Source organism: Opisthocomus hoazin, chromosome 3, assembly GCF_030867145.1.
Source record: "Opisthocomus hoazin isolate bOpiHoa1 chromosome 3, bOpiHoa1.hap1, whole genome shotgun sequence".
In the NCBI taxonomy this organism is placed as follows: Eukaryota; Metazoa; Chordata; class Aves; order Opisthocomiformes; family Opisthocomidae; genus Opisthocomus; species Opisthocomus hoazin.
Genome location: NC_134416.1, coordinates 71,703,748 through 71,729,310, shown reverse-complemented (window position 1 = coordinate 71,729,310; position 25,563 = coordinate 71,703,748). Strand labels below are relative to the sequence as shown.

The window sequence follows — 25,563 nt, the reverse complement described above, 5'->3', positions numbered from 1 at the left end:
TGTGCACATGCAAACAGACATCACTTAAATGGTACTTAAAAAAATTCTGTCCCTTATGGCTACAGGAAAGCTAACTCTGACTGACATAACTATGCTTTCTGTAGCTATGTATCTCATGTAACTTTCTGTAAATGAAAGTACAGAACCTTGAAATTCTGCGACCATGATGGTACTTGAGCGAAGCTTTGGAACTGTAAATAATTTATTATCATGACCTAGAAGTGACCATGTCTCTCACCTCCACCGTGCAACTGGGGAAGCCAGTCTGATGTTGTTTTTAAGGCGATGCAAGTTTTGCGCCTACCTTGGACCTTGTGAAAAATGTGATCTGAGAGAGACAGCGTAGGACATCAAAGAGAAGTGCTAAAAATAGCAGCTGACTTTGAGCTAAAAATCACAGCAGATCATTTGCCACATTTGCATTGTGGATATGGCTGAATCCTATGTCAATCTTCTTTATAAAATGCCTTGCTGTTCTGAGGGAGTTCACATAGAGAATGCAATGTAGTGTATCGCCATTGCTATTGCTTACACAAATTCAGGGCACTGCACTTCTGAGAACAGATAATAACACAGGACATATGCAATGCATCCGCAACAAGTCCTAATCAAACTTTAATGTCATAGTACACTTCAGTAGGTTTCTTACCTGTAAAAATTGTCCAGAGTTAAAATTCCTAACTCCCTTAGTCAAGTGCCAAAGGAGGTTATTTGATTCTTCCCTTCCTTCCCCACCACCCTCATTTACATCAAACATGAATTTAGGATGCAAAAGTTAAATTACTTTAGCCAAAATAGATAGACACAGCTGTGCACTGCCATAATCACCTGACCTCAGGCAGAGTTTCATAACTTTGGGGTCCCTTATTAGTTATTAACAGCCTCAGCTCCTGGTGTAGCCCAGGAGCCCTTTTCTGGCACGAGGACTCCTTCTTTACAGTACGTTTCAATTCAGTACATCTCATTTAAAAGAGAAATATTATCCAAGACACTCATCGCTTGTTCACAAGTGCGTAATGTCTCTGAGACATCTACAGCAATTGGCTGTGTAAGAAAAGCAATTAGGAAACATGCTTTGTAGTTTATGGTTTGATCGCTTTTTTTTAATGCAGGCTTTTGTCTGTGCTGCTAGATAGCTTTGCCTGGTCAAGCAGTTCCCAGTGTGCTACGTGGACCGTGGCTCTGGGACTTCACATGGCTTCTCCAGCTGAATTTAAAAGGGCATCCCCTTAACTTCTTTTGATAGATTCCTCAGATGGTCTTGGGTCACTGTGTCTGCTAGCGACCTCGGCTCTGTGCGCAGTACAGCATTGGCTTCTTCCCCAGCTTGCTGTTTGGGAGATCTGGTCACCTTGCCGAGCTGCAGAGCCACTTTGCAGCCCGGGTCTGAGGCTGTGATGGGCTGTGGGTGAGACCCACGCTTGGCTCAGGCGGTTGCTGTGACTGGCAGTGTCGTTCAGCAAAGAGAGCCAAGCTTGGAGATTAGGCTGATTTTTCCAGGCTGACATTTGAAAAAAAGGAGGACAAATGCCTGCAAAGGCGATGCTGTTTAAAGAGGAAGGTTGTGCCGCACAGCTCAAGGGAGGGAAGAAACACCTTGGCACGGGCACAAACCAGAGCTTCCCAAAAGGGCTCCCTCCACCCATGTAGCCAGTCTGCCAAAAACAGGAGAGACTTCATGAAGGTAGAAGTTCCTGCAGAGATAAAAGTTGCTGAGGAGAAAAATACAGAGGGAAGATACTATGTGGTTTGGCAGGGCTGGATAATTTTGTTACGCTTGGAATCTGACTATCTTACTCTATTTGAATTTTATTTGACATTTTATTACATGAAATTATTTCTACTTGAATGATTCATAAATTGCAATAGTTTCATATAAAGCCAGCCTCAGAAGAAATTCTGCAGAAGAATCTCCGTTTATTTCTACATTCACCACTGCCTTTCAGAGTAGTGTATTAGGGAAATTAATGAATGACAGCCATCCTATGGAGAGTACCTTAGAAGCAAGAGACAGCCTTGCAATAGACCCCACTTATGAACAAAACCTTTTTATAAGTTCTCTCTCTGCAGGCACCCTTGCTTGCTCAGACAGCCTTTTCTGTTTTGAGCCAGAAAACAGTCTTTACTCATTGCTGTAAATGGACTGGGAGCATTCATTTGCATGTCAGATATGCCTACATGCTGTCAGTTGTCACCCCACTCCAATGTTTCCTTAGTGTTGGTTTTTCACCATATAAAAGCAGCTCAGAGAAAAACAGATTTCAAAAGGCTTGTTGCTCACAAAGGTGAAGCAAAACAGAGTTCATCTGTGGTAGAGGGGGGAAATATTATTTCTGTGAAGCTACTGTGATTCAAGCATAAAGCCTGAGATTGAAACCACAGATTCAACGGAAAGGCTTTCAGAAAGAACTTCTTTAAAGGAATGCTGTTTTAAGGAAAGGATATAGTTCATTATATCTCTTTTATATAAAGATATACAGAGATAGGTATACTAGTTTCTACAAAGCCTAGCAAATGGATTCCAGTCCTGGAATCGGAGCTGTTTTCTATTTCAACAGGAAGACAAAACTTCCAGAGGTTCAGTGCCTGCCCTTCCTTGCACAGAAGTAAATCCGTAATAAAGGGAGATTCTTCTGATTTAAAGTAGTATAAATCAGAGGAAAATCTTGCTGGCTTTTCTTTTTAAAAAATCTTCCTTCAAAACGTATCTGTCTGGAGTTATGATTCAGACTGCCTGGTGCTATGTGCTTACTTCAGAACGTTCTCTGATAGACCCAGCAGATGATGTGATCGTTTTAATTGTTCTGTTCATTTTACTTTCCTTTCATCCTATTCACGTGAAAAGCAGAAACTGGCTACTCATGTTTCACAGTCCAAAAAACAGAACTGTGAAAAAGTACAGTAGATTTAAAAAATCTACCTCTAGGTTTAAAGTTTCCAGATTTTTTTTACTAAATCAGCAAGGTTATCTCTGACAGCTCATAGAATTCATTAATAAACCACACTTACTTCTTTGTGGAGTGTAAAATATGCTTTCTAGCAAAGAGAAAACAACAGTGGAATTGAAAGATGTGGGGTGAAGAGTGGTTCTGCCATCTAGTTGTAAGCTATCAGAGGAATATTGCCACTAAAGCGTAATGATGAAGATGTTCAATAAAGCTGCAGTGTACAAACGCCAACAAAACAAGCTTCTAGTTAAAGAAATACAGTTTCTAAAATCCTGGAAGAAACTGCAGCAGTGGCAGTCACCTGGTGCATTCTGCCTGCAGCTGAACAGGAGTCATTAAGATGCGTGACGCGTTTGAGCCAGCCCAGGTAATTTTGACAGCACCGGGTTGTGGCACGATTATACGTACAGTGGGTCTGAAGCCAGCGTCCCCCCTGGCCTGGGGAGAGGCGAGCGGCTGGGAGCAGTGACCTCCTCGCTGAGCCTCTCTGCAGCCCGCATTCGATGCGCTCTTGCGTCTCAGAGCTTTGTAATTGGAAGTTGTTTCCCTGCTGCAGGTAGGCAAAAGGTACTGAGCTAAAGCCTTCTGGCTCTTGCTCACAACTGGGCAGCGGGTTTTGTTTCCTAATGAACCCATCCGCAAGTGCTGTGGGAGGCTCTTGAGATGTATTTGCCTTTTTTCCCCGACGGTTTTCTGAATGGAAAGTGCTCAGGCATCACTTATCTAGACTTCTGAGTTCCGGTTTGAGGTCTACGAAGGTGAAAATTACTTAGAAAGTGCTTCTGGCTAATGTAAATTCAATTTTGAAGGTAGTTAGATCATCCCAGTGAAACTTATTCTGTAGCATCTGCAGTGGCAGACAGTGCCCTGAGAACGAAGGGCGTTTTTCAAGTAGTATACTTAATCGACAGAGGAAGAAAAGATGAGTAAGTACTAAAAGCAGTGTTATACTTTCCTGTGGAAACTGGGAACTCATATATTTACCATTACCCATAATTTATTTTCTTTTAGTTGCTCAAATATACAAAATCAGTTTCCTCCATCCGTAAGTTTTTTAAGTGCATATGGTGGTAGTCTTTTTTCTTTAAGCTCCAGCTCCTGGAAGTGTATGACTAAGTGAGAATCTTGCTCTTCGTTATTTAAATGAAAGGTAAATGAAAAAAAAAAAAAAAAGAAGAAGAAAAAGAAAAAAACCTAGAAACATATTCTAGTTTCCATAGCTGCAGAATAAAAATCTAACAACTCATCTTCCAAAAAGCTTAACAAATAAGAATTACCCAACTTTGTTGTATTTTGAGAGAAGCAAAAGGGAAAGAAAAAAATCTCAACATTGTGGCAGTTTTATGTGGATTTTTGCTGTATTTTCTGAACCTAGTATATTAAAAGTTGTATATGGTAACCTTGTATACAGAAATGTATGCAGTGCACTAAGGGAGAATCATCTGCAAGAGTGGTAGAAAAGGTCTAATTAAGAATAACACACAGTGATATATGGGCAGTTGGTGTTGAGGGATGAGTAGGCAGAGAATATATGATTTCTGCTCTACTTTAAACTAAATCCCCCACCTTTTTGACAGGGACAACCTCCTTCTCTCTCTCTCTCTCACAGCACAACTGAAAGGACAAGAAACCCCTTCAGGGGCATACAACACAGATTAATATGAAACCACAGACTCCCAAAGCCCAACAGTTGCCTATTCCAGTCATCTGATGAAGAATTGTATCTTCAGTGGCTTTGTAGAAGGTTAAATTGTTTCTCTTGACCAAAGTAGCTGGAATTCTAAAATAGTTAAATAATCATAGAATCATAGAATCACTAAGGTTGGGAAAGACCTGTAACATCATCAAGTCCAACCATCCACCCAACACCACCATGCCAACTAAACCATATCCTGAAGTGCCACATCTACATGTATTTTGGACACCTCCAGGGATGGGGACTCCACCACCTCCTTGGGCAGCCTGTTCCAATGCCTGACCACTCCTTCAGTAAAGAAATTTTTCCTAATATCCAATCTAAACCTCCTCTGCTGCAACTTGACGCCATTGCCTCTCGTCCTATTGCTAGCTACCTGGGAGAAGAGACCAACACCCACCTCACTACAACCTCCTTTCGGGTAGCTGTAGAGAGCAAGAAGGTCCCCCCTCAGCCTCCTCTTCTCCACACTGAACAGCCCCAGTTTCTTCAGCCGCTCCTCATAAGATTTGTTCTCCAGACTCTTCACCGGCCTCACTGCTCTTGTCTGGACACGCTCCAGCACCTCAATGTCCTTCTTGTAGTGAGGGACCCAAAACTGAACACAGTACTCCAGGTGCGGCCTCACCAGTGCCGAGTACAGGGGCACGATCACCTTCCTACTCCTGCTGGTCGCACTATTCCTGATACAAGTCAGGATGCCGTTGTCCTTCTTGGCCACCTGGGCACACTGCTGGCTCATGTTCAGCCAGCTGTCAACCAACACCCCAAGGTCCTTTTCCGCTGGGCAGCTTTCCAGCCACTCCTCTGCAAGCCTGTAGTGTTGCATGGGGTTGTTGTGACCCAGCTGCAGGACCCGACACTTGCACTTGTTGAACCTCATAGAGTTGGCCTCGGCCCATCAATCCAGCCTGTCCAGATCCCTCTGCAGAGCCTTCCTACCCTCAAGCAGATCGACACTCCCATCCAGCTTGGTGTCATTTGCAAACTTACTGAGGGAGCACTCAATCCTCTCATCCAGATCATTGATAAAGATGTTAAATAATAAATAAATAATAGACTTTTTCCATCCCTAATTACAAACATTACTCAAATTTTAACTTTGGTCTCTATCATAAAGTCAGCAGTTTACATTGTCAGCTTCGATCAGCTCAGGACTCAGCATGGTTTTTAATCATGGAAGTAAAAAGTGTACTTTTCTACGTGTCTGTTTATAGAAATCACAAGGCTTTTATGCAAATGTCAAGCTCAATATTCATAGAAATGTGATATATGGAAAATAAAAACTGAACTCTTGTGACAGCAAATGCCACACCAGCAAACTCCAGGCTGCCCTGAGATGATAGACTTCATTGCTTATCTTAGCCACTGTCAGATTCAACTCTTTGCTGTCCTCCCTTCGCATCTAAACCATCACTGAATCCTGTCATATCTTCCTTTTAAGCATTCATCTTGCTACAACTGAATTTCTTAGCTCTCTTTCACTGACATTTTCTTGCCACAGCAGAAGCAGTTTCATGTGTTCTGGTCACCTCCTTTCTCACCCAGACTCCTGTCTACCATGCAATATAAGTGAAAAATCTTCTTTCCTGCTCCTCTGAGCTGTAGCAATCCCTACCTCTCCACATTTGTGCATCCTCACCTATTCACTTCTTTCTAAGTTGCTTGTTAGATTTTTCACAGCGCAAAGTGAATGCTACAAAATAATGCCAGGGCTGACAGTGCTGGAAGGGCAATTATATGTGTTGGATTTTGCCCTCGAAGCATTCCTGTTTCTGCTTCCGGCTTCTGTCCTCACTCTTTGTTTCTGCTGCTTGTTTTGTCCCACCAGTGCTCGTGGATAACACATGTATTCCTAGCGTGCTGAGACCTGAGCATTTCAGGGGGCTTCTGAGTGTTAGTAGAACAGAAAAGCAGCTTAAGCCTTCAATAAGCACTCAGGTTTTCATGCTATTTTCATTTTCTCTTCACTATTTTCCTGCTTTCCCCCCTCATACCCATTTTTACATTCAAATCCTCCAGTGTCCTTTTCCAGATTTTACCTTGGAGTCCTCTTCCATGCTGCCTTAATGCCTGCAGCAATCACTGTTTCTCTGTGTGTGTGGCAAACAAGTGCCGGTGATGGATTTGGAGCTGCTCTGTAATTATTTATGAAAACTGTGTGCTGTCCTCATTACTCAGATGTTTTCCATGTGACTTTATTTGGCTTAACACAGCAGGAGACTTTGGAAAAGCAGGCAGGAACAGAAAGGATCCCCCACAAAGACAGCCTTCTTAAAATGGCTGTATTTGTCCGCGTTTCTCAGGGGGACCAATGCCCTAGTCTTCAGCATGGCTAGCCAGGGACTCCGGGGACTCCTGGGGCAATCAAGTGAAGCTACCTACGGGGAAAATCACTATCATCTGCTACGTTATCACTATGCAGGAAAGAAAACTGCAGGAGAAAGCTTAATGAAATCATTAGCTGTCCTTCCTGCAGACAGCCTATGGACCAGTGCAACAGATACGAATCATATTTCTGTGCTAAAAGATAGCAGATAGTTAAATGGTGGCACTTAATTACTTATGGGATTCCAAGATTGGCAAGCTTGTATACATCAATGAGATTATAGCTTTTCTAGAAAAATACTTAGAGGTGGGTTTTTTCATAAGAAAAGGTAACATTTTTGAGTGCAAGATAATATGATGGTGCAGTTACATTAATTTTTTACATAGCCTAAGACTAGGTGAGAGAGGTGAGAGAGCATGATAGGGCTACAAAGAGGTGGGCAACAAGGTTTAGTTTGTGGGTTGTGTTTTTTTTTAAGGTAGGGAGGAAGCAAAGGAAAGACAAAAGAGGTTTTGTGCCTTTTCTGTTTCTTCATGGTAGTTCCTATGAAGGAGCACATCACCAAAAGCATGAGTATCAAAGGCTTACAGGGAAACCTCAGACTGTACTGGAATATAGGCAGACAGAGTTTGTGGCATTATGTACATCTGGGAAATTTTAAAATGAAACAATCTAAAAATGCTCACTCGGTCACAGTAAAATAAAATTGAATGTGTTGTCCATCCAGATGGTGAGAAAGCCATTCTGAAAAATCATCTTGATCAAAATCCACCAGCACAATGGGGCTCATCAGACCCTTCCAGAACAAGCAAAGATCCTATAGAAGACATCAACTCTCCAGAACAGTAAGTATGCACCATTACATACCAGTAGAGAAGGAGGCACCCCTGCTTGCTTGGGTATGCATGTGCTTGCACATGCACACTTTCTACTGTTTTAGCTATAAATTCCATCCTGGACACTAGCTGCATTGCTGATAAAACATTAATTTAAATGATTACATTTCAACAAAACCCGTATTTCTCTTTCACGTTAGTGTAAACCCTTTCAGCCAGCCCCACCTACAGAGAAAGCCTGTACCATCATCAACAGAAGATATGAATGCCAACTCCTGAAACATCAGTGGGCAGCAACGTTGTACTGTGATGCTTCTCTGCCACCAATTCACCATCCCCACTAGATTTAAAGGATATCAGGAGCACTAGATGCTAAGGTGCCCCAAAGGCAAACTGACATACTTCTTTTGTCTTGTCAGAAACACCCATAGCACAATGTCTAAAGTTTCTGTAGAGAGTTACAGGACAAGCTGTGCCCAACCACCAATGTATGTTAAGAAGAGAAGAGGATGTACATATGTGCACACACACGTTACTACTGTTTTCCATAGTCCAAGTCCTTCCACACACCAGCCAGGTTCATGGCATAGATAGCCATTTTGTTTTCTTTCAGTCTTTAGCTAGCTGAGAAATAAAAACAGTCTTAGGGCTTTCAGTGTTACCATAGCAGCTGGACCCGAGTTTTGGCATAGGAAAACCTGCACCGAGTAGTTTTCCTTAGAAATAATACTGTGGCTACAAGGAGAGGATGGCACAAAGCATTTGCTAGATTCATGGAGGGGGGCGAGTCTTATGGCATTAGCTTTTCTCTCCGGGAACCTATATAATAAATTCATGCACTACCCTCTACCAGCTCAGCAGGGCCTGCCATGGGCCAGAGCTCAGGGAAGCGCCGTGCTCGTTTGTCCCTGGATCCGTCGTTTCATCAGGATCTGAGCTAATAGCTGCCAGCCTCCTGTTTTGTACACGGGCAGCTTAAAAGCTTATTTAAAACCAGAATAAATTGAACAAATTAGTAGACTGAGTCACATGTGACACCACTGAGAGCAAACCTGATTTCAGATAGCAGTTACTGCCTTGTACTACCTAGTGCAGGAAAATACGTGGACTTCTAACTCTGTCCTTGCACTCAAAAGAACCCAGACAAATCTGCGCAGGAGCTAATCCACGCACACATGCACATGTATGCACCGAAAAAGAGCCCCCAGTAGCTGAAATATCTGGTTATTTCACAAAAGCAAGGCTCTTGCTGGGAAAGCTCTCGTGACTTCATGGGATCAGCAGAGTGCTTTAATGTATAGCTATTAGAGGCTTGTCTTTTTCCAGCACCATTTGTCAGAAATGATGTAGTGTGAATGCAGCCACATCTGCACATGGCCCCCTTACATTAAGAGACACGCTAAGAAAAACACAGACACTCAGATAATCCAGTTGTCTCAATACAGATTTAATAAAAGAAAAAAAAGACATTTGGTGATGACAGAACCTCCTCTAGGCTAGTAGTAACTGATGAGAAGACTGAGATTTCCTGAAGGACTGAAAGAGCGGGTCAGTACAAATCTGAACAGTCAGTGACATTTATGGAAAACAATTAATAAAGTCCTGCTAAATGAAAACAGTGTCATTCAGCACTTGCACAGCCATGACTGTGCCAGGTCCAAGGGTCAATGTCTCCCTGAGGATGCATTGGCAGTTTGGGTACCAGAGCCGCATTGCCCAGGCACAGTGGACCTGCCAGGGAGGAGCAGTGTAGCCGTCTTCAGGACTAGGGTTTTGTGATTCTCTTTGACAAGAGATTGCCTCTTTCCAAACTTTGTGCTCTTTAAGAGTATCCTTCCTCATGCATGCACTTTTTTCCAACTTGTTATTATCCAACTTGTTAAAGATATCATTTTTGTAAAAACAAAAAAAAAGGGGGTAAAGACAAGCTGTAGTTTGTGCCTTCTCTTTGTCACTTTGCTGCATACATAGGGCATCTGGTAGAGAGGTAGTCACATAGTCTATGGAATCTATTTCTTATTCAAGAAAGCAATCTCAAGGACGTTAGTCTGAACAATATTTCCTCTTTGCCACAAGTCTATGACAGGAGGACGTTAGAACAGTAATTTGCCTGCAAAAATGTGAACTCTTTTTTGGGTGCAGCAAAAAAGAAGCATCCCAGCTTCCTGTTACTGAGAGCACTCCGCCGAGTTGGAAGTATGGAAGTTCTTGTAGAGTGCAGAGAAGAGTTTGATTCGAGTTTTTTTTCATTCTTTCTTACCACTACTGCTACACTTCACTAACTGCAAGTGTGATCCCTGAACCTACAATTGTGTCCAAAGTGAAGGCACAGCAGTATGCATGCACTTGAGGCCCAGTAGCACAGGAGCTTGTTGCACATGTGTTTTTGAGGTGCTGTTTATAACATGTCAATTAGAATGTGAAAAACGTTTGTTTTGTACTTGGCTCAGATTTAAAACCATACACCTAAAGAAAAATGCAGTCTGTGTGACTGTAAAGCAGTCTTACAGCGTGACTGTAGGGCAACCTTAAAGCATGAGTGTAGATGATTCACAGTTCCCTTTGCCTCTTACTACCTTTCCTGCTGGACAAGACCAGATTATCCATGGTGTCACGTAAAATTTGCCATACCCAGTCAAATCATCAGACACAAGAAGCAAAAGGTGGGTGCTGGCTGCTTTCTCTCATGTTCACACTGGCTACACAGTGCAAATTAACACTTCCTACAGTAGACAAAGCAGTGCTGGTGCACAGGCTCAAGCCCTGTATTTTGATTTTCCATGGTGCTTATTAGAGTACGCCCTAGCACACTCGCATCAGCTTTTGCTTTCCCAGGTAACGCTCAGGCACAGTCTGGTATTTGGAAGCCCTGTTTGGGGGCAGGTTAGCTACATGGACGGAAGCTGCACCATGCCAGTTCATCTCAGGTCAAGAGAGCAGCCTGAACCAGTTTAGAATAAATGTAATAGTTCATTTCCCAGCAGGTGTGTCTCACACACAGTCAACTCCTTGCTCTTCCTTGGGTGTGTGGCCTGCTGGGGAAAACTGGCGTGCCTTATCTGGACACACTACCTCAGTACCAGTTTTATCAGTGCAGTGTGCTGCACCATTAATCAGGATGCTCTTTGTATTCCAGTCTGATAGTAACCTGCATGCTTATCTGATGATCACATCAATCAGCTTATCTGTACGGCGGCCACACGAATACATTCAAAGGGACATCTTCCGTGACCCTTAAAGACATTCCTCTGCGCCCCTTCATTCCTGCATGTTGTCCCATCTCATCAGTGACCTCCATTTGGTGAATTAGTTTTAGGCACCGTTAAAATTTATACTGTTCTCATATTAACAGTAACAATATGTAACACTCGTCCAGATCTCTGAGTAAAGGTGATGATAGATTTCTGCAGGAACCCACTAAAACCTGCCGTTTTGATAGACTATTTCCTATATGTGATGATGTTTGTAACCTTCAAAGCAGCTGATCACTGTGTAACCCTTGTAATAGAAACCACCTTGATTTTTTTTTTTTTTTTTTTTTTTCAGCTGAAGCTCTGCTTTTAGCAGCCTTTAAAAGACAGTCAAATACCCTGCTGGAAACAGTTATGTCAATTTTAGTAACCAAAAATTCTCATCAAAAAAAGTTGGTTATGAGTGTATTATTGCATTACAGCCATATGCCTTGGCATAAACGTGTCTCTGTTACTCAGTTTCTTCACTGACAGTAGTTCACATTAGTCTATCTATTATCCTACTCAAATCTGTCATTAAAATAACGTGGATTTAGAATGGTTAGTTTACTTGCTAGTACAAAATCTTGCTTTATTGTAGGCTTTTAGAACTTCTCCAGCTTCCCAGCAGTTTCTAAATATCAACATTAACGGCCTGAAGTATTGACTGAAGTGATCCCTGAATGCTTAGACAGAGTTTACATACTCCTGCAGATCTTCAGATGTTTGACTGTAGCAGCAGTTGTTTCAGTCCCTCACTTACCAATGGATCTCATCAGTGGTTTTCTACAGCAGAACCAAAATACTTTTCAAATGCCTCTGCCCCTCTTGTAGCATCGTGCATTCCCATGTGCATTCTGTGCATTGCGTTGTGTTCCTATGTGCAGTGACATCAGAAGTCAAGCTTTTACTCGGTTTTATTTATCCCTAATAAATGGCCTCTCTGTACAGACCTGAAGATACATACCTTATTCTAACAAAGCACCCTGATGAGTGGGTGCTCTGTGTGTGGCACCACCTTTCCTTTCCATTTCCTGCAGCAGTTGTAGAAAACCACTAATACTAACGATTCACTCCCCAACATACTTGACCACATACATGTTTTGACAAACCTATATTGTATGGGCAACTCAAAACAAGTTCATAGAATCATAGAATGGTTTGGCTTGGAAGAGACCTTTAAAGGTCATCTAGCCCAAACCCCCTGCAGTGAGCAGGGACATCTTCAATGAGATCAGGTTGCTCCAACCTGACCTTGAAAGTTTCCAGGGATGGGGCATCTACTACCTCTCAGGGCAACCTGTTCCAGTGTTACACCACCTTCATTGTAAAAAATGTCTTCCTTATATCTAGTCTAAATCTACTCTCTTATAGTTCAAAACCACTACCCCTTGTCCTATCGCAACAGGCTCTGCTAAAAAGTTTGTCCCCATCGTTCTTATATGCCCCCTTTAAGTCTCTAAAGGCTGCAATTGGGTCTCCCTAGAGCCTTCTCCAGGCTGAACAACCCCAACTCTCTCAGCCTTTCCTCATAGGAGAGGTGCTCCAGCCCTCTGATGAGTTTTGTGGCCCTCCGGACGTGTTCCAACAGGTCCATGTCTGTCCTGTGGTGAGGGCTCCAGCAGGGGCAGAATCACCTCCCTCATCCTGCTGGCCACGCTGCTTTTGATGCAGCCCAGGATATGGCTGGCCTTTTGGGCTGCCAGTGCACATTGTCAGGTCATGTCCAGTTTCTCATCAACCAGCACCCCCAAGTCCTTCTCGGCAGGGCTGCTTTCAATCCCTTCATTCCCCAGCCTGTATTGATAGCGGGGGTTGACCCAAAAGTATTAACAAAATGTGACAGGGGTTGGGAAGGGGAAAACCACTGATACTGGAGGAAAGAAAAACCTACAAAGAGTGAGGCAAGGTACAAGACTTACTTTCACTTAAGGAGAAAATAGCAGTTTTGTTTGGATATTGTTACTTTTTTTGTTTCTTCTTGGTTTTCACCCAAAGACTTTCGCTTCAGCACTTAATTGTGTGTGAGTCTCCAGGCTATAGTCCTCCTCCCCAATTCCAGGAACCAAGTTCTCAAGTGAAAGTAAACTTTAAGTACAGTTCAAGCAAAATTTGCCACCCACTGCAGCCATCGTTGGCATAGCCAAATAAATGTGCTTTGTCCATGGTATGGCTAACACTTAAATGGGTGAAAAAAAATCCCATTCACTTGATTATGCAACTGGATTCCCTTGGAATAGCTTCAAAAAGCTCTTTAATGAGAAGTCTATAACAGTTGAACAAAGTAAGCATTTCCAGTGGTGGGAAAATAAGCGCAGGCAATTCTGCACTGACCCTGCATCGAGAGACAGAATGACAATCCGCAGCGTCAGGCTCATAAGGATTCAGCACATGGAAGCAGTGAGCCATGCCACCCCTGCACTCCTTGGGAACCGGGCACAATTTCTTTGATAGCACCCGAAAAAGTCGGGCACAGTAGCAAAATAACAATGAAAGGATTTTGTTTAATCCCAGGGATGCATTGCCGGTGCTACAATGAGCAACACTGTGGATTAATATTGCATGAAACTTTTAAAGGGACTTTGTGAGTGGAAAAAAAATAAGAAAGATCTTCCCAACTAGGCAGACTAACAACTATTTCCACTGCATCTCTGTATAAACAAGGCTGTTTGCAGTGAAGAAACTAAAGAGAAGCAGCATAGCTGTCTCCACTTTCTAACAAAAAGCAAAAAAGAAATGATATGTCATTTGAATCAGAAAGGCTATCCAAAGGCAAGCTTTCAAACACACACCTCTTATAAGGGCCTATCTATACACAGTCATTATATCAGATAACAGGGAAATATAAATTTAAAACTCCACTGTACCGATAAAATGCTTTGTAGGGGCATTTTTCTTCTGGAATCAAAAAGCCAGTCTTCGGTGCAGCTCTGTCACTTTGACATCTGTCTTCTCTTTAAAAAGTCCCTCCGTGTTTCAAGACTGAATGTCTCCAAATGCAGAAGCTCTGGTATGATAACGTCTTAACCACTGAAACATCTCTTGCACTAACAAACTTCAACTGGATTTTGATTTTGTGTCAGGGCCCAGTATATCCATAGTATCGGGGTAGCAGAGCCTTTGTCTCATAGCACCACCCTCTCCACACAGAGGGGTTAGTTGGGATATCAGTCAGCACAGTTTAGTATCCCTTTAAAAAAAAAACACAAACCAACCAAACCAAAGCCCCACACCCCACCAGTTATCATGATGTCAATCTTCTATGGAAATTGGATACAGACTGTTGGGTTCCTAAATACTTGTCATAGTTTAACCCAACAGCTGGCAACTTAGCACTAGACAGCTGCTTGCTCACTCCCCTCCTTCCCCCTCAGTGGGATGGGGAGGAGAAATGGACAAAAGGGAAAACTCATGGGTTGAGATAAAGAAAGTTTAATAAGGCAACAAAGGAAATGCTAATAGTACTAATAATGCTAATAAGAGTAATGCTAATAACAATGATAATAATGAATACACAAAACAAACTACATACAATACAATTTATCTCACCACCTGACAACCAATTTGCAGCCCAAAAAAAAGAAATCAAACTCCCGGCCAAGAGTGGATTCAAACGTTCATGGAAACTGAAAAGCCAATAGCCTTCCCCCCCCAGCCAACCCCCATCCATAAACTGAGCATGACATCCACGGTATGGAATATTTCCATTGGCCAGCTGGACTATCTGTCTGGTTGTGTTTATTCCCAGCTCCTGCACAGCTGCTCATTAGCTAGGTATGAGAAACTGGAAATCGTCCTTGATTTCATAGCAACAGCTAAAAACCTCAACATTATCAACATTCTTCTTGTACTAAATCCAAAACACAGCAGCCACTGAGACGAAAATTAACTCTATCCCAGCTGCAACCAGGACAATACTGAATTTGGGTGTGGGTAGTAGGTTAGATCACTTTTAGAGTGCCAGCTCCTCAGCCCCACAGCACTGACTGCAGGAACTCAAGTGCATCCAGCACTGTGAAAGCGCAGACCTAAACTGCAAAGGGGAACTACTTGGAAAAAACCATCAGTCCTAATTCCCTCCCTCTACGCACCTGTGTTTTCCTTAGCTGGAGTTGCAAAAAATGCCATCCTTGATTCTAACATCCTTGTGCTATATGATGCATGGCTTAAAACCCAGCCTGCGACCTCGTGCGTGTCTGTGCAGTTAGCCAGGGCGCTGCACACCACAGATAGCTTCGCAAGGGACGGGGGGTTGCTAAGCCCTGTGCCCTCATTGCACACTTAACTTTTTCCCCATATCAGCAGCCTAAAGATTACTCTGAAAATGCCTGGGAATTTCAGAAGGTTGTGGGATGCTGAGAAGGCACCCTTAGATTCTTTTGTCACGTCTAGCCCATCAGGAAAATTCCCCAAGGGGAAATGATACTGCGGTGGCACAGCTCAACAGCAGCCAGTGTAAAGCCCGTGGCATTAACCCTCTCTATCACAGCAGCAGGCATAGAAAATCGCCTTGCAGCAACCTGCGGACACATCAAGCATGTAATATATTGCATTTTCCTCTTGGCTAACGCTCCTTTCTGTCTGTCCCCCTCGCAGCATACAGCGTCGGCTGTCTCTGCAGCTGCCCATTCTCCACCATGCCTATTTGCCATCCATAGGAGGAGTTGATGCCAGCTGTGCCAGCCCGTGTGTAAGCCCCAGCGCCAGCCCTCGGCACAGACACGTGCCGCCCTCCTTCCGAGTGATGGTTTCGGGGCTGTAGGCAAGGGAGATCAGTGCTTCCTGAACTGCTTTTAAGTACTTGATAACTGGACTAAACATCTGACCTAGAACTCTGCTACAAACGTATAACATTGGCTCTGACCACAGAGGAGCTACCGCTGAGGCCGTCGTCACAGGAGTGCCCGTGCAACTCGTGTGGGAAGGCAAAGGAGAAGGACACGAGGAGTTTGATCTGTAGCCTTATTCATGGAGTTTTTATTTCTTCACGTAGAAGTCACTGAAAAACATTTCTTCCCAAATTTCTACTCGCAACAAGGAGGTTGGGAAATACGGATCTTGCAAAAAAGACACTAGGAAAAAAAAAAACCACACTCAAGTGTCACTGAGCTTTATGTGGCTGCTGAGAACATGCAATTCTATCCTGTATCCATGCAAGGAAAATACAATGGTTGAGCTATACCATATTTATTGACATAGATCCACTCGTTTTTACAAGAGTTGTGTTAAATTGCTGGAAACATTCTGCACTGGTTAGTCTTGCTTGTTTTCATTTCAGGGATGATGTTCGATAGGAAAGCAGGACTGTGAGAAATGATTCTTTGGGTGGCATTGAGACTCTGCAGTGCTGTGAGCAGGGTCACCTCTAGCTTGCAGCTGCACACGAAACACAAGCAGAGGCTGCAGCTCCAGCTCCGAGCTGTCACCAGCTGGAGAGCTGCTGGCTGGAAGCGGAGCGCTTCGCCCTGCTCCAGGATGATGGTAGCGACTGCTGACCATCTGCAGCTTCATTTTCAGCAAAGTTTCTGCACCTGTTTCAGAATAAACACCACCAACCGTAATGTACTAAACTGTCTGGAAAAGTCCTAGGGCTGATAGCTCAAGAAGCTGAGGACAGATGGGTAGCAAAGTCTTAATGTCACAGGATGGGTTGTTTTTCATAGCTTGTTTGAATTTCGCCACACATAATTACAATAAAATTGATTGAGTGGACTTGGGGGCGGGGGGAGGAGTTAGGGCACAGCACTTTGCAGCTGCAGGCAAAGCCTGCGGAGCGCATAGATGTGAATATACACTATGTTTGCTTTGTACCTGCGTGTGTGACAGTTGTAGCGGAGAACAGGGAGGACAAATCAAATTTACCAATAGAATATTTTATCTGAATCCTGAAAGGACCGTGAAAAAAAACAATGGGTTTTCTACTTTAGCTCCATTCCCTCAACTGAAATAATTAGGCGAAACGATAGCGGCACACCGTCTGGGCCAGCTCCGGAGCCAAACCCTCAGGCCCCATTGAGACACACATGCAGCTTCTTTTTCCAAGGGACTGCAGACGTGGCATCTCACTGCCAGGGCTGTTTGCTAAGAGTAGCGGGGAAAAAACCACATGAAGCACCCACTGGGCTCTCAGTTTTCTTTGTCCAATGCCTGTGCACCTCAGACCAAACCTTTGGACTGACGCTCCTACAAAGGTTTACGAATCAGCAATGACTGAAGCACAGCTGAAGAGGTTCGTTAGCTGAGGGACTTAACCGCAGCTCTGACAAGCTAGCGTAAATCTCCATTAAAAATAAAACACACCTCATAGTGGCCAAAACCAACATGAATATGTATCTGAATCTTACAATCAGGAGCATCACAAAATATTTCACTTGGCACATACGGTAAGAGAGGTTATGGAAATATCTGTAGCTTTTAGAACAAAAACATGTAAGTATAAACACAGATAAAATAGATCTCATTACTCTGTTTAAGCACTAAACACTGACGTTGTCACTCAATGTGTGTTGACAGTATTCTCTTGCTTTATTAATATCATCAGGGCCTGGTTTATTTTAAAAGGAATGTTAATTTTTAAAAAGAGAAAATTACAATACTGTATATAATGTATACACAAAGATCTCTGTAGAAATATTATTCCAACATAGCAGGAAAAAAACAATTCAGAAGTATCGGACCATTGGAGGTGAGTGTGTGTGTGTGTCTGTAACTTCGTGAATACTGACTGTGTGACATTTATTAGGTTCAAACCATGCAGTACATTCTTTGTCTCAATGATACTGTAGTTTCTCCCATAACATTTTTTTTTACTTTACTGCAGATAACAAGACCAACCAAGTGAATATAGCTATTTAATGTTTCTGTTCTTTTATACTGCAGCAAAAATGTACTGTAAATTTATGAAGAGGCTGTGCCCCGATGGCATTTTCCAATGATGTTAGTGCACAAATGCTTTAAACTAGACTGGAACTGCCAGAATAAAATGTAAATGAAGAATTTCTTGTATAACCTTATACTGCATGAGATCAATTTTTAATAAATTGTTGCAAATCTGTTTTTATGAATAAAATATATAAAACTTAGCTTTATGGACTCAGTGCCCTCTTCCCCCATAGCAAAATGATTTTTAATGTGTATATGTATGTGTGTATATATAAACATATGTGTATATATAAAAGCCTCCTTGAAGAAGGAGGAATCCTATTACATCATCCCATTGTAATAAAAAGTCATAATACAAATCCTAGTGGTTGAAGGGCTCACATTTAGAGAAAATAGATAGACAAGCTTCTGCCCTGAAACACAATTACCACAGTACTCATGAGTGAAGTTTAAGTCCTTTTTCAAATAGAAAAATAATCAACATATGCTAAACATTTACAACCAAACCAGACTTAATACATGCACTATTCTCTCTTGCACCACAATGCATGTGAATTCAGGAGAAAGAGAAAGATTTGACCATTTCACATAAACTGTTGAAGTTGAGTCAATCTTCCAGCTATGTAGTAAAATCTCTGCTTCTGTGAATGAGAAGTTTCTGAAAATAATCACTGATTCTTTCATGAAGACAAACACTAAACCTCTCCACACAGTGTCACACAAATGCTAGGTTTTGTGTCCTAAGCCAGGTTCTTCTGCATGGCAGCAGAGGAGGAGGGTGGGAATGAAGTGCAACGAGCCAGCTAGAGGAAAGAGCATTTTTAGTTGTTTCCTCTCCAACAGGAGCATCTTCAAGCCAGCACAAAATGACATAAAGCTCCAGATGAGGGAATTCAGAGCCACCACAAAAGTGTCTGCTATAGATTTCTGATGCAGATTAGGAGTCCTGCCGAACACATGCAAAAGAGAAAATACCAGTGAGGAGTGAACAGCATGGATCATGGATCTCAATGCAGAGTACCAGATGGCAGGAGAAACTCAGCTACATGAAAGCTCATTCAAGAAAGAAAAAAAAAGTCTAGAATGACTCTATTGTGAAACCTATATTCAACCAGAAATTGTGGGAGGATATGAACAACTTGAGTTGAATAATAACAGGAATAAGAGGAAGCGAGAACAAAGCAAAACACTTCTTTAAGAGGTCAAGAAAAAAATAAGAGGGAGAAGTCAGGGCAACAAGTCTACTCAAACTCTTGAGTTTCCACAGTCACAGCAAATACGCTTCCTATAAAATCATAAAATTGCTATTGAATTAATGGAAGATTACTAATTCTGCAGCATTTCTTTCAAATAGTTAGTAAAACTGAGGATATTAAGCGAAGTACAAGAAAGGCACTTTTTCAGTTTTCTCTTTCTTTTAAAACTTGTAACACCTTCTCTTAAAGGTTTGTAATCAAACCTTTTCTGGTCTTTTCAGAACTTGTTTGTTCATTACAAATCCCGGTACATTGTGCCTACCCTCCCCAAGACTGGATTGGTGTTTCTGTCCCTTTCTGCTCAAGCTTGCTTAGCTACTGGAAGCCAGCCCAGCAAGACCTGTCCCAGCACTTCCACAGCACCCTGTGCATATTGGCAGGGCTTTACTGTGCACTCACACCACAGCCCAAAGGATGAGCCAGTCTGCCTGTTCAGTGAACTTATTTAATAGGGATTTTCTTCTCACTGCCTGAGAAGATTGACAAGTTTATTACAGTGGCTTAAACATCATGATTTTTATCTGAGTTTGGTTCTCGTATTTACTGACTGCCTTTTCCATCTCTTGAGGTGGTGAATAGTGATTATGGCCATTGCTTTAATATGCATGAACATTATTCATGAGTGTACTTTCAAGAGCACTCCGCCTCTTGAGCTCATCGGGATTCTGCCAGTGCGCTACTGCGCTTGTCACTACTCACTAAGTGACACTGCAGAGGAGCAAGAGAGGGTCTAGGGCTGCACTGGAAGACGTGGGGAGGAGACAGCTGGAGATCATGTTGGGCCGCTGGCAAGGGCAACCCTGGGTGGCAGTACCATCACATCAGTGTTGCCACAGACTTCTACCCATGGACGTTTTGAGCCACCAGCTTTGCAAGCTGCAGCTGGTTTAGACTCCCTCCCCTGGTGATGAGGTGCTGAAGTGGGCCAAATGAAGAGAAAAAGTGAGCGGAAGGCAGGAGGAGAAAAGAGGGAGAGGCATCTCCAGTCACTGAGCATGTTCTTCACCACCCCAAAAAAGTGGCGGCCACCAGTGTCATCAGAGCCAAGCATCACACAAGCATTTAAACACAAAAAGGAACTTCAGAGGCTAAATTCAGTAGAGGTCAAATAGATCTGAGGACAGGACCAGGAGGTGGGTGCAGGCTGTAGGTACCAGGCATCAAGCAGCCTGTGGGCTGGCTCACTAGCAGAAGCATAGCAGAAAGCAGCTCAGATGACCTTGAGCTTCAGGGGAAAGGACGCATATCTTCATGAGCCAGCGAACACAGGCTTTGACTAGAACCAAGGATTTTTATCTCCTGACAAAAGGCTATGCAGCAGGAGCCCTGTACCCACATGCACAGGGTGCAACTTAAGCTGAGAAAAGTATCAGCTAAATTTATGACCTACAGCTGTCAGTGCTTCAGAGACCACATCACCCACCTACCTACTACCGCAGGCAGCAGCGTGGGATGCCTGCTCGAGCAGGGGAGCAAACCGCCCCACAGACGTGAGGTTGTCCATTCTGGCAAGTCAGTGTGGCTGGAAAACAGTGTGTGTGTTGCAGAGAGCACTGGCAAGCACAAGCAGCCCAGCATTGGTGGCCTGGAAAACACCACAAGGGTCAAGGCAGGGACATTCATGCTACCTCCTGCTTTGGGAATTTGTCAAGAACCTAGCAGCAAAACCCGTTCTAAGGGCACATCCACACAAGCCACCCCCGGCTCAGAATTAATTCTCCTTGGCCCTGGCCCACTCTGCCACACAGTGCCACAACTGGAGCCCGCACAGCTGAACATCCCCTGCTTGTCCAGGCCTAAGGAAGAAGGAGCATGAAGCAGAAATGAAAGACAGGAAAAGAATGGGCAGGAAATATATGCGTGGCTTTATACTCATGAAGTAAGTGCTCTGCTGCACTGTTACCCAGGTGGCTCACACACTGCCCTCTCTAAGGGTACTCCAGTACTTCCAAACACCAGGGACCCCGCCCAGCAGACACAGCGATGGAGACATCGGTTCTGCAGGAGGGAGGAACCTCACATCCTCACCAAATAAGCTAGCTGACATAATAATTACTCCATATTATTAAGTAGATGTTGTGGTTTAACTCGGCAGGCAGCTAAACACCACACAGCTGTTTGCTCACTCCCCCTGCCCTCAGTGGGATGGAGGAGAGAATCACGGGGAAAAAAAAGTAAAAGTCTTGGGTTGATATAAAGACAGTTTTATAGCACAGAAAAGGAAGGGAAAATAGTAATCATAACAGTAATAATAATAGTAATAGTAGTAGTAGTAATAATAATGATGATAATAATAATAATAGAATATACAAAACAAGTCTTGCACAATGCAATTGCTCACCACCCACTGACTTATGGCCAGCCAGTTCCCAAGGAGCAGCTCCCAGCCAGCTGTCCCCCTAGTTTCTATACTCAGCATGACATCGTACATTATGGAATATCCCTTTGGCCAGTTCGGGTCAGATGTCCTGGCTGTGTCCCCTCCCAGCTTCTTGTGCTGCTCAGCCTCCTCGTTGGTTGGGCAGCACGAGAAGCTGAAAAGTCCTTGACTTAGTGTAAACACTGCTTAGCAACAACTAAAATATCTGTGTATTATCAACATTACTCTCATAATCCAAAATACGGCACTATACCATCTACTAGGAAGAAAATTAACTCTATCCCAGATGAAACCAGGACAGTAGGCTATCAGCTGGAGATCAAAACTGGCACAAGCCTTGCAAGAAGAAAGTGCTGCTCTCCAGCATATGAACATGTCTCTTCAGGAAACTTTGTGCTCCTATTTCTTTGGACACATCTGTACAACATAGCACCAGCACAGCTCTTGCCACCCCGGAGAAAAAAGCTGTTCCTCCAACCCGAGAAACACTTCACCCCCTACAGACCCGTGCCCGACAGCTGATGCCTCTGAAGAAGAGAGCTATAGATGAAACAGCAGAGATGAAAGGCATCTCTCGGGCAGTTCAGGAGATAAAGCCAAGCAAGGCAGCGGTGCTAGGACTGCCTGTCCGAGGGTGCTCTGGGGGGCACCTGCAGGTGTAGGTGCCACTAAAAGACCTGCTGCAGAAAAGCGAAATGTTGAGCATAGATCAGCTTTTCTCAAGAAAGGTAAAAGGAAGCAAAGCCTTAGTAGCTCACCTTCAAGGCAGTCATGTTTCCAAAGACATTCACTCTCCCCGTAATGAGTGGCGGGTGGAGGGAGGGAGGGTACATGGGAAAGGACTATAACAGGAGGGCAAGGACAGCAGCCTCACACCAGAGCTGCAGAGGGAGGGTGATGAGATAAAGATTAAAGGCTTCAAGTTAACACTTCCGTAAGCCCCACAACTCATCCTGAGTCTCAACACTGGAAAGAAATCCTCTTCGGTTTGACTTGGCCCATACTTAACGTCGCTGGAAGACACTATTCGAGCAAAGTAACAGAGCTAACGGGAAAAAAGAGAAAAAAATTCAAAACAACCAACATGCACATTCAAGAAGATGGCTTGAGAGTCATAAAGATGCAAATGAACAAAGGACTCAGCTGCAACTGCTTCTGAGGAAGAGACATCAATGTCAGCACCAGATACCAGCACCCCCAGCAAAAGATAGTCGCTGTCATCCCACAAAGCTAGCTGCACAAATGAAGCTGTTAAAATTGTCAGAACCAAAGCCAGCGCCATCACTAACTGCCTTGGTGTTGCTAGCAACTAAAATGGGAGCCACTTCCCTCCAAATTTTGACCTCAGCTTCTAGCAGGCTAAAAGTTTGAAATTCAATTCAATACTTCTAGAACAGAGGCTGTTTCCAGCTTTTCGTTGTTACTGGAGGGCTGCAGGAGTGTGAAGTTTGCAAATTACCAATCCTTACGAAAATTTTACAGAGACTGGTTCTTACACACACACAGAAACACGCTTTTTAACTCGACTGTCTCAATCGGGGTGTGGGGAGAGGGCATCTTTCACTGTTCTCCCTAAGTATACACATTTTACTGTTTTCAGAGGCCTCCACAGAATTTGCCTTTGAGATTATATACCCTCCAACTTCAAGCTGAAAGTACAGCTGGAAGTCCGTTGTACAGCTGCTGTAATAAGCAATATTTCTTTAATAAGCACCCGCATTATTTGGGGACCTTTCCGTCTTTTCCCTCCCCCTCCTCCCCAGCTAGTATTCTGTATTTACTGCTTTGTTTTAGTTTTAAAACCCAATAATTTATTTACCTAAGAATTAACTGACATTTGAACATAAATAAGCAATTTATGATGAGAGTGAAGCTCAGCAAAGTGGAAAAAATGCATGAGCTGTTCCAGCATAATCCATAAGAACAGTACTTGCTACAGTTCAAAACTTTCAGAGATATTTCACTGGGACAAATGAAAATAATTCCAAAACAAAATCAAAATGTGTCCCAGGTTTAACTGACCATTGAGCTAGAGGAAAAAGTCAGCTCCCAGTTACCCTTGAGCACCTGCTTCAGGCTGCCACAGCCTGGGATCAAACCTGACTGCTACACCCGCTGGGGCCTGCTTGCTCACTGCTTGTTTAAGTTGCCCTCACCCCCCCCAAAAAAAACACAAAAACTGGCTTGTAAGCTTTTGAAGGTGAGTGAATTAACTGTGAAATTCAGACTAGCACATGTGAATTCTCCACAGACCTTTTCTTGCTTTGTGTTAGCCCGCCGCTCCTCCCGTCCCATTATGCTCTTTACGATACTGCCATTTGATATAAAATTGCTCATATTAGGGACAAGTAAAATAGTAATGAGGGTGGAAAGACGTACAAAGACATTCATTTAATTGGTCTGTGGCACAGCATTTCAGCATTAGGAGTAGCGAACTGACAAATACAAAGACATCTCGCCCTGCTGAGGTTATTTGTTTCATCACAGGATGGGAGCAGTCACATCGCTGTCCATCGACTCCTCTCAAGAGGAGTTTGCTTCGCATTTGATTCTAACCTTGTCCCAGGGCAGCAAGTGTTCTTTGCGTAGTTGTTACCAATCTTGGAACATCTGATATGTTCATATCCTTCTGAAAAGGCTGTCAGTCCTTACTTGAGAAATTATTAGGAGCAAACACTCACTTCAGGAGTCCCAAATGTGGCAAAAATAGTTTCAAGAATTAGAAAGTGCCTATTTTAATACGGCCTCCTTTTAAATAAGCTCTCTATTTTTTCCCAGCGTACGTCAGCAATCATCAACCACTCATTGTCTTCTACAAAGAAAAAGTGTGCACCCAGCTCTGTTTCAGACCTCGCAGGCATGCTTGCATTATTTTTTCATACCCCTTATTTTCTGCTTTTCTTTTTTATGGTCATGTTGCTGATTTATTGTTTGTTTGTTTTCAAGCAAGACAGAAACAAAATGAACTTTCCCATATGGAGAACACCAACCACAGAGCACTCGCGTCTGTGCAGTACAAATGCTCGGGTATAAACTGCTTCTCCTCATCCAGCATGCAGAGTGCGTATCCCAGGCTGTGCGGGCAGAAGCTTAGAGCTCCAGTCAGATAAAAGATAATAAAATGAGCTTGGGCCTCATTAACTTATCCTGTTGATGTGAATATTAACATAGATTAAAATCCAAGCTCCAAAAAGAAAACACAGCCCCAGTCCCTGTCACAGGCAAACAGCAAGCAATAATAAATTCCTTGAATTAATTTAGTTCATCACATTCTAAAGCTACAGTAAGACACTCCACATAAAGCCCTTCTCCACATGATTTTGAAAGTTTTGTAGCCAAATGCAATTTCAAGAATTAAATCTCTGGTTATGCATTTTGCTTATGGCTTCGATGAATACCCTGCTGCTCTGGCTGCATACACAGAAAGCGTCTAGGAAGGCACTTTTCTTTCTTTCAGGATCTAGTTCAGCTTGGTATGCGTAAAAACGTTTATGAACATATCAGAATTTAGACAACCTTGCTCAAATTAATTTAATGTGATATATTCAAAATGATGAAAAGATGTTTCTCGTTAATTTTTCTCTTTTTCTGAATAAAGCTTTCATTTTACTGATATTCAGTACTTTTACTCTGTTCTAAATAGATGTTATATTACCTTCATTATGATTACATTACTAGCGTTACACTAGTGATGCAAATAAGGACTCTTCATCTTATTTTTCCCCTTTTCTGTTCCTACAAGGGAACAGTGTTTACAGTATACTGTTTGTACGTGTATAAGAAAAACTAAGGTGGAGTGAAGAAAAGAGCTGGTTTTTTTTACTTGTACTATATGCTTATCGTGAAAGTTCAAAAATGTGTTTAACACCATAACAAAGGGAAAGAGATTGTTGAAGATCACTAGTTCCTCCAAAAGTCCATTCCAGGCTTGAACTGGCCCTTCGGAAATCATCACCTTCTCCCTGCGGTAGGAAGCTCATTACATGAAGTGGTCATCAGCAATCCT

The 25,563-nt window shown here is 43.0% G+C and overlaps 1 protein-coding gene across 1 annotated transcript in view; it reads left to right on the top strand.

Annotated features, from left to right (window-relative positions):
- GABBR2 (gamma-aminobutyric acid type B receptor subunit 2) overlaps positions 1-18,219 on the top strand; it is a 497,433-nt gene extending 479,214 nt beyond the window's left edge. Inside the window, exons 18-19 of the mRNA XM_075416661.1 lie at positions 7,701-7,818; positions 15,636-18,219. Coding sequence (XP_075272776.1) covers positions 7,701-7,818; positions 15,636-15,801 — 284 coding nt within the window. The 3' untranslated portion in view covers positions 15,802-18,219. The remainder of the gene's footprint in view (positions 1-7,700; positions 7,819-15,635) is intronic.
- The last annotated feature ends 7,344 nt before the right edge of the window (positions 18,220-25,563 follow it).